Source organism: Podarcis vaucheri (genome assembly GCF_965113315.1).
Source record: "Podarcis vaucheri genome assembly, chromosome: 7".
NCBI classification, from domain to species: domain Eukaryota; kingdom Metazoa; phylum Chordata; class Lepidosauria; order Squamata; family Lacertidae; genus Podarcis; species Podarcis vaucheri.
This window is the reverse complement of record NC_138765.1, coordinates 19,436,234-19,447,414: the sequence shown is the minus strand read 5'-3', so window position 1 is coordinate 19,447,414 and position 11,181 is coordinate 19,436,234. Positions and strand designations below refer to the sequence as shown.

The following is an 11,181-nucleotide window of genomic DNA, read 5'->3' as shown; positions in this document are numbered from 1 at the left end:
TATAAAAGGACACAGATTCTGAAGCCAAAAAGACAGTCTGGTTATAAGGGTGGAAGCGTGGGTTTGGATTTAGAATCAAGAAGTCTAATTTTGCTCCCAGCAGACTTCCCTGCAAAGTCATAGGAAGCAATGGAACCTCTCTCTTCTCCATCCCTTGATATGTGGCTCTTTCTCTCCCTCATGCAAGTTTTGGGAGAAAAGCAGTTGTTACTGGATGTGACTTTCCCTTTAACAGAAGGTTCCCACACACAGCCTATTTATTCCTCCCAATATACTTGCAGAAAACTTATGTGGAGGTTAGACCATATCCGGTCTTCATTCAGCATCCATCCTGATCTTTCTTGGGGAGTTATATTACAATAAGTATTCATCCTGCCTTCGCCCTGATTTGTTTGTCAAGTGTTTATATGTGTTCCCAGTAGTAATTCACTCATCTCTCACTTGTCAATGCATTTCCCAGCACTCCTCCCCAATCACACAAAGTCTGGGTTTTCCCCACTGAATTCCATTCAGAGTAGATTCATCGGAATTAATGAGCCTACGTTAGTAGGTTAACATTGGCTAAAACCCTGATTCCTTTATATTTTTTAAAAAAATATGGATTTGTTGTCCAAGGGGAATAGATGGCTTTAACCCACATTATTTATGTGGAACCCCAAATTTAGGGTACACTGTCTGGAGGCAGCTTGAGTAAGCTTTCTAAGTTTACCTCACATGGAAGTATTTGGAAAAACAAATATCCACCATGCATATTGACGCTACCAATTTTGTATAGAGTTTTTTAAAAATGCTTATTTTTTTTCTCTCAGTGACTGCTGTGTGCAAAATGGTTTTAAAAATAAATGAAATAAAAACAACATCCAAATACTCTCAGAGTTTCAAGGTATAGGCAAAGGGAACCCTGACCATTAGGTCCAGTCGTGACTGACTCTGGGGTTGTGGCGCTCATCTCGCTTTATTGGCCGAGGGTGCCAGCGTACAGCTTCCGGGTCATGTGGCCAGCATGACTATGCCGCTTCTGGCAAACCAGAGCAGCGCACGGAAATGCCATTTACCTTCCCGCCATTCCTACCTTATCTAGCTATTCATCTACTTGCACTTTGACGTGCTTTCGAACTGCTAGGTTGGCAGGAGCTGGGACCGAGCAACGGGAGCTCACCCCGTCACGGGGATTCGAACCACCGACCTTCTGATTGGCAAATCTTAGGCTCTGTGGTTTAACCCACAGGGCCACCCACATCCCCAGAGTTTCATGAGTTGCTCTCAAATGGTTGTGGGAAACCTGTGTTTGGCAGATTCTTCTGTTCATTTAACACAGGGTTGGCACCATGAAGCTTACAGTATCTGAATTATAGATAAGTGGAGAGACAGGATTGTGATCCGTCTCTAGACCAGGGTTTCCGAAACTTTGGTCTCCAGCTGTTGTTGGACTACAACTCCCATCATCCCTAAGTAGCAGGTCCAGTGGTCAGGGATGGTGGGAATTGTAATCCAACAACAGCTGGAGACCCAAGTTTGGTAAACACTAGACTAGACAATCGATTAGATGTTACAACAAAAACCAACCTGATACAAAGAGAATTGGGAAACACTGCTGTAGACCAAGATGGAGTGGGGGGTGGGGCTTCTACAGTCCCATGGCCACAATCTCTTCTTTGGCAACCTTTTTGGGGGGGCCGTGCCACTCTTACTTTCATAGAACAGACCACATTCATAGAACAGACCCATGCAAAAGGCAGAGGTTTCTACACTGCTAGAATCACACATGCATGGAGCTTATTTCTCACTTGTTACTCAACATACAGTGGTACCTTGGGTTACAGATGCTTCAGGTTACAGGCGCTTCAGGTTACAGACTCCGCTAACCCAGAAATAGTACCTCGGGTTAAGAACTTTGCTTCAGGATGAGAACAGAAATCCTGCTCTGACGGAGCGGCGGCAGTGGGAGGCCCCATTAGCTAAAGTGGTGCTTCAGGTTAAGAACAGTTTCAGGTTAAGAACAGACCTCCAGAACGAATTAAGTTCTTAACCCGAGGTACCACTGTATTCAGGTAAGGGCTGTAGCTCAGAGGCAGAGCAACGACTCTGCATGCAGAAGGACTCAGGTTCAGCCCCAGGTATCTCCAGGTAGGGATGGGAAGGGATGGGAAAGACCCATGCCACAAATTCTGGAAGACTACTGGTAGTAGACAATACTGAGCTTGATGGCAGTGGGTGCATGGCCAAGCTGTTCTGCTTATCTCCCCATCTTCCTCTCTTGCACAGATACCATGAAAATTTAAGGACTGCCTTTTTACAAATACTTGGTATATAACTAAATTGAAAATGGGTCCCTGCTGTCACAGTCATTTCTCTGATGGGAGAAATGTTGTGTGGCGCCCTAGAAAAGAGGAGACTGAGAGGATATATGATAGCCATCTTCTAATATCTCAAAGGCTGTCACATGGAAGATGGTGCAAGCTTGTTTTCTCCAGCTCTGGAGGGTAGGACTTGAACCAATGGTTACATGAAAGGAGATTCTGACTGAACATCAGGAAGAACTTTCTGACAGTAAGAGTTGTTTGACAGTGGAAGGGTCTATTCCGGGAGGTTGCGGACTCTCCTTCCTTGGAGGTTTTAAAGCAGAGGTGGGATGGCCATATGTCTGTCAGGAAAAAGCAGCAATGCGAAAGCCAGCTGCAGGTGTCTGGAATGCAAAACAGGATGTTGATGTCTGGGACTGTACTGAGCACCGGATGTTAGCTCAGAGTGTCATCTGACCTGTACTGGAAGTACAGGGGTGGAGTTTCTTACACTACTGTTGGAGTCTGAAGAGTGCAGACACGTTTCTCTGTACTGCTGGAATGACAGGAATAAAGACATGTAAATAGATTTCTGTCTGTCTCTTTACCCCTCCCTGAGGGAACCAGGGAGGAGGGGGAGAGGTGTGTCCCTCTCACGCTGAGTGGGATCGCCGATTGGTGACCTTGCCTGTATCCTGCCGGCAGACGCAGACGGGGAGGTCAACAAGGATCTCAAGCCGAATGCCTGGAGTGAGGCCAGTTACCTCTGACTGCGGCTCGAGAATCTGACAATGTCATGGATGCTTTAAGTTAGAATCCTACATTGCAGGGGTTCGGACTAAATGACCCTCGGGATCCCTTCCAACTATGCAATTTCATGATTCTATTCTTATTCTTATTTTAATCATACGAGCTGACTTGATGTACTTCCCTTGCAAACCATCCAGAGAACCCAGAGTAGAGTCGTATCTTGGTTGTCAAACAGCTTAGTTCCCAAATGTTTTGGCTCCCAAAGTTAATGCCGTAAACCCAGAAGTGACTGTTCCGGTTTGCCAACTATTTTTGGAAGCTGAATGTCCGATGGGGCTTCTGCATCTTCTGATTGGCTTCAGGAGTTTCCTGCAGCCTATCAGAAGTCACGCTTTGGTTTTCAAACATTTTGGAAGTCTAACGGACTTCTGGAACAGATTTCATTCGACTTCCAAGGTATGACTGTATATGAATATTGGATGTATTTTTTAAACAACAAGAGACCATAATAATAAATACGTTCAGGCTGAGTTCTGAATTACAACTCCCACGATCTCTCACTGAGGCTGTACTATAGTCAGGGGCACCAACTATAGAGGGCTGAAGGCCCTTCAATATTTGAGGACAGGAGGTGAGGCCCTCCCAGAATTAAGGGGGCTCCAAACAAAGCCTCTTGCCTGCACCCTCTGCGCTCCCCATCCCCTGCCACTGGCGGGTAATTGGTGGCACGCCAGAGAGGAGCAGGATGCATGTAGGGTGATCTTTACTTTCCTTGCTTTGTAGCCCCGCCACTGTCAGGGTGCAGTGGGGATTTCTGCAAGGGGGGGAGCCTGAGTCCCACCCCACTGCATACCCGAGGCAACAGACCCCTGGCACCCGCCACCTGGTGCATGATGTTGTGTGTATGATGTCACACAACGCTGGACCCCCTCGATGTTGGCGCCCCTGGCTGTAGTTCAACGACATCTGGAAAGCGGAAGGTCTAGCGCCTGGGCCTAGCACAGAGCTCACTGCCTGATGACATCATATGTTTGTGACAGCACAATGTTCAGAAGGCATCACGGAGCAGTGGCAGTTGGCCATTGGCTGGGCAAGCAGCACTTCAGCAGGGCAGCGCACACCCATGCTCAGTCAGCAGCACGCCTGAAGTAATGTGAACATCTCCCTTCCCTGGGCTCATCATCCTGAATCCGCTTTGCAGTCACAGACCCAACGTTTCCATCAATGTGCAGCCTGGAGGGTATCGCAGAGATTTTTGCTGTCCTCTGCTTTCTGCTTCACATCGCTGCTCTGTCCACAGAGCACTGGCTATCAAACATCAATGAGCACATGGGGCTGTGGAAAGGTTGCCATGAAACACAGTGTGTGTTGTTCGGGCTACAAGTTCCACGTAAGTTCGTCTTTGCCTTGGGCTATGTGTACTAGAGGTGTGGTACCCTGAAGTGGCTTAGAGCTGTTCTTATTATTTATTAGGTAAGGGTAAAGAGACCCCTGACCATTAGATCTAGTCATGACCGACTCCGGGGTTGCGGCACTCATCTCACTTTATTGGCCGAGGGAGCCGGCGTGCAGCTTCCGGGTCATGTAGTCAGCATGACTAAGCCGCTTCTGGCAAACCAGAGTAGTGCACAGAAATGCCATTTACCTTCCCGCCAGAGCGGTACCTATATATCTACTTGCACTTTGATGTGCTTTCAAACTGCTAGGTTGGCAGGAGCAGGGACGGAGCAACGGGAGCTCGCCCCATCGCGGGGATTCAAACCGCCGACCTTCTGATCGGCAAGTCCTAGCCTCTGTGGTTTAACCCACAGCGCCACCCACGTCCTATTATTTATTACCCCAGTGCTATTTTTCTAGAAGAGGAGGTGCCACAGCTCCCCACGAATGCCTGCCTTGGTCTCTTATGATGTCAATGGTGCGCACCTAAGAGGTGCTGGAACTGAGTTCTGGCTGAAAAAAAAGCCCTGACTTACGCTATGTATGTGCTGTTCTTCAGACGGGCCTTAGAAAGCGCTTTTCATAAGTTTATTACAAGAAGCATCACTTTACAAAATATTAATGTTACAATAGAGTGGCTAAGACAACTTGTTTGCTTGCAAAAAGCTGCTTCTTTTCCTTCCCCTCAGAGCAAGATGGTCCTTCACATACTTCTGTGGGAGCTGGGTGGTGACAGTTCCTAAAGCTTCTTTCCTCAGTCCTCTTCATTTTGAACGTCTCCTGCAGTTTGGTCCTTCAGTCTGCTGATAGTTCAGAGTGACTAGGGATAATGCTACACAGACACACACACAGTGCCAGATTAAACCCAGTGAAGCCCCCTGGGCAGTTGAAATCAGGAGGGATCATAATTTATCTTGTGCGCTCTAGTGGGATAACATTGAGGGAGCAGATAAAAACTGACCTCTCTGTCCCTGGAGGGAAATATTGCATGGGAAGTCGGCTGCGCTATTGTCTAGTCCCATTGATAAATTTAACCCCTGTTCTCTCTTTCCTCCGTCTAGCATACATGCAGGCTACCCGAACCTTGATGTTGCTGGCATTGTTAGCTGGAAGCCTCTCTTTGTTTAGCATTACTTCTGTCTTATTCCAGTGCCCCTTCGGCTGCATCTCCAAACCAAGGATCTCAACAATATTCAGCACCATCGCAGGTATGGTGGGGGTGTCATAAGCATCTGCTTCCACAGACAGCCAAGCTGTAGCTCAGGGCTAGAGCATCTGTTCTGCATGGAGAAGGTCTCAGCTTCGGTCCTCAGCATCTCCATGTGGGGCCAGAAGAGACCCCTGGTCTCAATCCCCCAGAGCTGCTGCCTGCCACTTTAGGCAGTACTGGGTGAGATAGGCCAATGGTTCGGACTCAGCATAAGGCAGCTTCCTGTGTTCCTTCGAGTTTGGTAACTAACTCAAAGCCAACCCTTGACTTGGAAAAATAAAACAAAATAACCCCCCACTCGCCAGATCCTATGCCAAGAAGGCTTGAGCTGAAATGGAAAGCTGAAATCAATACACATGGCAAACTTAAGTCCATTGAATACAAGGCATCCCCTCTGATTAGGGCTGATACCACCCGAAATCCAGCAAAAATAAATCTTAGATGGCCTTAAAGATGTGCACAGGATTACAACCCCTAAGGTGGCTTGAAAGGGGAATCCTGCAAATTCATGGACGATAAGGCTACCAGAGGGTTGCAACAGGTTTGGCAGCCTCCGGGATTGGGACTGGAAAAAGAAGAAAATAAATTTATTTATGATATCCCACTTCTTTCTCCAATGTGGCTCACCCTCAAACAACCCTGCAGGCTGAGAGACTTTGACTGGATCAAGGTCACCCAGTGAGCTTCATGGTGGAGGGGAATCTGAAACCTGGTTTCCCGGGTCCTAGTCTAACATTCCAACAACTATGCCATAGTGGCTGTCAAGCAAGCATAAAGGTAAAGGTACCCTGACCATTAGGTCCAGTCGCGAACGTCTCTGGGGTTGCGGCGCTCATCTTGCTTTACTGGCCAAGGGAGCCGGCGTACAGCTTCCAGGTCATGTGGCCAGCATGACTAAGCCGCTTCTGGAGAACTAGAGCAGCGCACGGAAACGCCGTTTACCTTGCCGCCGGAGCGGTGCCTATTTATCTACTTGCACTTTGACATGCTTTCGAACTGCTAGGTTGGCAGGAGCAGGGACCGAGCAATGGGAGCTCACCCCGTCGCAGGGATCCGAACTGCCAACCTTCTGATTGGCAAGTCCTAGGCTCTGTGGTTTAACCCACAGCACCACCTGCATCCCTCAACTATGCCATACTGGCTGTCAAACAAGCATAGGGGGTTACTATTACTGAGCTCAAAATAGGAAGCTTTATATTGAATCAGCCCAGTACTCATACCCTCCAAGTGTCCCTATTTCCCAGGGACGGTGCCAGAATGATGAAAGCTATCCCGACTTCTGATTTGATCCTGGAATGTCCTTATTTCCTCCCCTAGTGCTGTTGCCACTGAGCTTGGGGAGAAGGAAGAGCTGGTGCTTGCCTTGAGCAGCAGTGGCGGCTGCAGTGGTGGCTGAAAGGAGCACCCCATTCCTCTCCATGGAGATTGCCGACCTCCTCCCTTTGACAGCTCTTAGCAGCTGTTGGAGAGAGGGCAAAGTGGAGGAGAGGCTGCTGCCACTGAGGCCCAGCTAATGCACCAGCTCTGAGGTGCAGGCAGAGGGCAGGGCTGCCCTGGGCAGGAAGAAAGAGGGGGAAGAGTGGAACGCAAAGAGCCTAGAATTTGTTTTTATAAATGCCTCGTGCATCCACATCTAATCTTGCCCCTTTCTAAAAGTTATGTACTGGTATGTGCCAAAGAATACAGTAAACTTGGGATTAAGGAGTTTTCTCAGGACAGCAGAGGGTGTGTCAGAGACCAGGCTGAGGAGAGCTATTCTGATGAGGAATGGTGTCCAGGATGCAGATGCCCAGGAGCAGTGGAGCATTATAGATTTGGAGCAGTGGTTTGCAGAGGGAACTAGTTTGGAAGACAACAGCTGGGCAGAACTCAGTGGGGAACAGCTAGGAGAAGGAGAACAGGGAGAGAGAGAATTAACAGACTCGCTGGAAAGTGTCCAAGTGCTCAGTCCAAGGTCAAGGGGAGCAGATAAGGTAGCTACACAGAAAACCAAATGGGTGCGAGATCAGGTTGCCAGATGAGGAAGTGATGGGGGTGGCTTGGGGGGAAGTGGGTGGAAACTTTAATTGGGAGCACCTTTCTTCCGAGAATGGAGTCTTTGTTCTTTCACTGTGAACATTAAATTCTCGTTAACTGATAAGAGACTGTTTTCACTTTGTTCTGCTTATCCATGGCCAAACGGAGGGAGGAAGCCGCTTCCTTAAAGCCTGACAGGTTTGTGTCCTGGTGGTGTAGTGGGGGTGGGGAAACAAAAATTGGGGAGGTTGAGGACGGTCAGTGAGAAATGCCCCTATTTTCATCTGAGGACTGTTGGAGGGTATGAGTACTGTATACACTGACAGGTAGCAGCTCTCCAGGGATTCAGGCAGGAAACATTTCCAGCTTTGATGAGCTCAGGATTGAACCAGTTGCTCTGCTTTACACATCAACTATGCGTGTTTCTCAGAGGAATCAGATCGACACTGGGGGAAAGGGGAACCTGGGATATGAGGCTCTAAGAAGTTTTATTTGCTCCTAGGCTTATTTGTTCTGGTTTCGGTATGCATCTTCACCAGCCATATGCGACCAAGTGATAATTCGGGGTGGTCCCTGTACTTGGCCTGGGCCTCGATTCCTCTGTGCCTTATAACTGGTGAGTATGCGTGGCATGGGACATACTGAAATGTATTCACAGAATCTGAAATATACTTGGAGTCGAGTGTGGATTTCATGTTCTTTATTCAGCTCATAGTAGTGAAGAATGGAAGTTCCCCCGAAATGTCTGCTTTATATACATTATTTACACAATGGGCCCCACGTGGTTGGCTAATTCTGGGATTCTCCTGAAGGCCAATCAGGTTGAGGATTCACTTCCACCTGGAGGTGGATTGGGTGGCTCCTGCAGACCAATCAGACTGCTGCATTGTGGATCCTATTGTTCTAGGACCAATCAGACTGCTGCATTTTATCATATTCAACTCAGTACATAACAGAATCATAGAGCTGGAAGGAACCACAAGGGTCAGGGCCGTTTTTACCCAGAGGTGCAAGGGGTGCGGGGTACCCTAGCGTCGAATTCTGGGGGGCGCCAGGTGCCCGCCCCTGAAGCCGCTGAAGCTCTTAACTGTCTACCTGTTATGAAATAATTAGAGGCATCTTGTGTGAAGGCGTCACTGGAAGGGGTGTGCGCCGATGGCGGTAGCTGGGCTGTGGCCACGCGGCTGCACCAGGGGACCCCGGCCCTCCTGTTGGCTTGAAGGAGGTGCTTCCCAGAAGCGCTCGTCCACAGCCGAGTCCCTTCTTCTGCGCTGAGGCGCCGACGCTGAGGTAGGAGCATGAGCAAGTGGGGACCCTTGTGGGCAGGAGCAGGTCACAGAGTATGGCTGGAGGAGCTGCAACTTGGTGAGCCTGAGTTACAGCAGTGGCGGAGCGGCCAGTCTGGAGCAGCGCTCGCCCCACTGCCAGTGCCGCGCACCCTTCGGCTGGCATCATGCAGGTGGCACTGAGTCAGCCCCAGCCTTGAAGGCAGCTTGCTGCTCCCCCTGGCTTGGCCCAGCCCCCACCCACAACCGGTGGGGGGAGAGAGATGCACCTCCAGAACAAAGAAGGGGCAGCAACGTGTGCTTCCTCCTGCTCCGCTGCCTTCAAGACCCTGCTTCCCTCCTCCGGCCCTGCCATCATATTAACAGGCCTCTCCCTGACACTTTCATGGGCCATAGATTATTTAATAGCCATAGGCCTAAGTAAAGAGGAATGTTTTTGCCTGGCGCCTAAAGACATGTAATGAGGGCGCCAGGCGAGCCTCTCTGGAGAGAGCATTCCGCAATCAAAGAGCCACCACAGAAAAGGCCCGTTCTCTTGTTGCCACCCTCGGGACCTCTTGTGAAGAAGGCACGTGAAGAAGGTCCTCATCCATCCCTAGACACTTCCAGTTACCAAACTTTTCCGTCTATAAGACGCCCCCTTGTATAAGACTCCCCCTATTTTGGGGGACTAAAAATTTCAAAAATGGTGGTGGGGAGATTCCCCAAAGTTGTTGAGCTTTACCCTCAGTGGTCGCAGAGGGGTCTTTGCAGCCCACGGTTTGATCCTCTCGCTGCGCCGCTGTTGCGGCGCCCTCCTTTTCCCCCTCCTGTCTCGGTCCAGCCTCAGACTCACCAGGACTGTAAAAGCTATTGCAAGGCAACCTGCTCACAAACCCTGTGCAAGCACTGCATGTGGGAGACTTCTACCTGCGCATCCAAACGTGCCTCCCGCTCCCCTCCTCCTCCTCCACAGGGCTGGGGGAAATGCGCTAATTAGGGGATTGTCATTAAAAACAGGGAAAAGAAAAGCCCTCCCCCCCCGTGCGTTTCCCAGGGAGATCAGGTGGAGCGTCCCCAGGTCTGCCCCAATCTTGAGTGCAGGTCTTTGCAAATGCTCCCTACCCACCAGAAGGGAGTAGTTTTCAGCACAGGAGGCCAGCTAATTAATCAGTCGTTTGCCTCAGTGCCTTGCGTATACTTGGCATGCTCGAATGGCCACACAAAAGCTTCAATTAGATTTATTTTTAATTGCACAACTCCATCCACAGAAATGCACCAAGGCTATCTGCTGCTGCCGGCATTGCAAAAGCCACTTATTGTCTGTCCCCTCGCTGAAAAAAGCAGCAAAAGGCCGACCAATTGCCACAATGACAGCCAATCAATACCAGCCCTTGACGCAGCCACCAGTAACATTCTCCGACTCATGGCAGCAACCAATCCCACAATGTACTGCCCATGTATAAGACTACCCCCAATTTTCAACATGATTTTTGAAGGAAAAAACCTTCTCTTGTACATGGAAAAGTATGGTATATCCAGGACTAGCAGCTTGTAGAAGGCTCAAAATGCACCAACTATGCAGAAGAGAATAGTCCTATCCAAAGATATTCTACTTGGAGATGCCAACATCTTTAAGTTGGACTAGCACTAGATTGGACTAGCACTATTGGTTTGCATTTTGGCCTGTCGGAATGGTAGAGTGTGGAGGATCAGAGCATGAGCCTACCTGCGAGCCAGAGAAAGATTGCTGGGCTCACAGATCCACATGTCTCAGAAGGTGTATCATTCTGCTCCACCTATTGCCTCAAATAATCCCTTTTCTCTCCTGACAGCTGGGACTGCTTTGGTACTGGATACTGCAATGTTAGACTGAGCAAGACAATGTGACTGTTCTGCCATTTCCCATGACGTCTGAAGCTACATTGATAAGGTGTGGTGCAAAGATAGCCTGCACTGGGGCGAGCTGGACCTGGAAGAAGAGGCTGTATTTTCCCCTTGGTGGCAGAATTGATGCATTATTTGCCCCCCCCCCTATAATATTATTGCTATATATTTTGGAAAGTGGTTTGTCCCTTTGTCCTCTGTGAGTTCGAACGCTTCTAATGATATTGTCACCAAAAAGCAGAAGCCAGTTTTTGTCTGTCAGGATACCGCTGGGCACCATTTTCAATCCAGATAGTAGAGCACAATGGTCCAAACCGAAGAAGATGTTGCCAGA

The 11,181-nt window shown here is 49.1% G+C and overlaps 1 protein-coding gene across 1 annotated transcript; it reads left to right on the top strand.

The window, feature by feature from the left end:
• The first annotated feature begins 4,099 nt into the window (after window positions 1–4,099).
• On the top strand, window positions 4,100–11,024 carry LOC309538245 (protein NKG7-like). The gene is made up of 4 exons (XM_082233590.1): window positions 4,100–4,422; window positions 5,531–5,677; window positions 8,198–8,311; window positions 10,796–11,024. The coding sequence occupies exons 1-4, from the start codon at window positions 4,257–4,259 to the stop codon at window positions 10,834–10,836; spliced, it is 468 nt and encodes a 155-aa protein (XP_082089716.1). The 5' UTR covers window positions 4,100–4,256; the 3' UTR covers window positions 10,837–11,024.
• The last annotated feature ends 157 nt before the right edge of the window (window positions 11,025–11,181 follow it).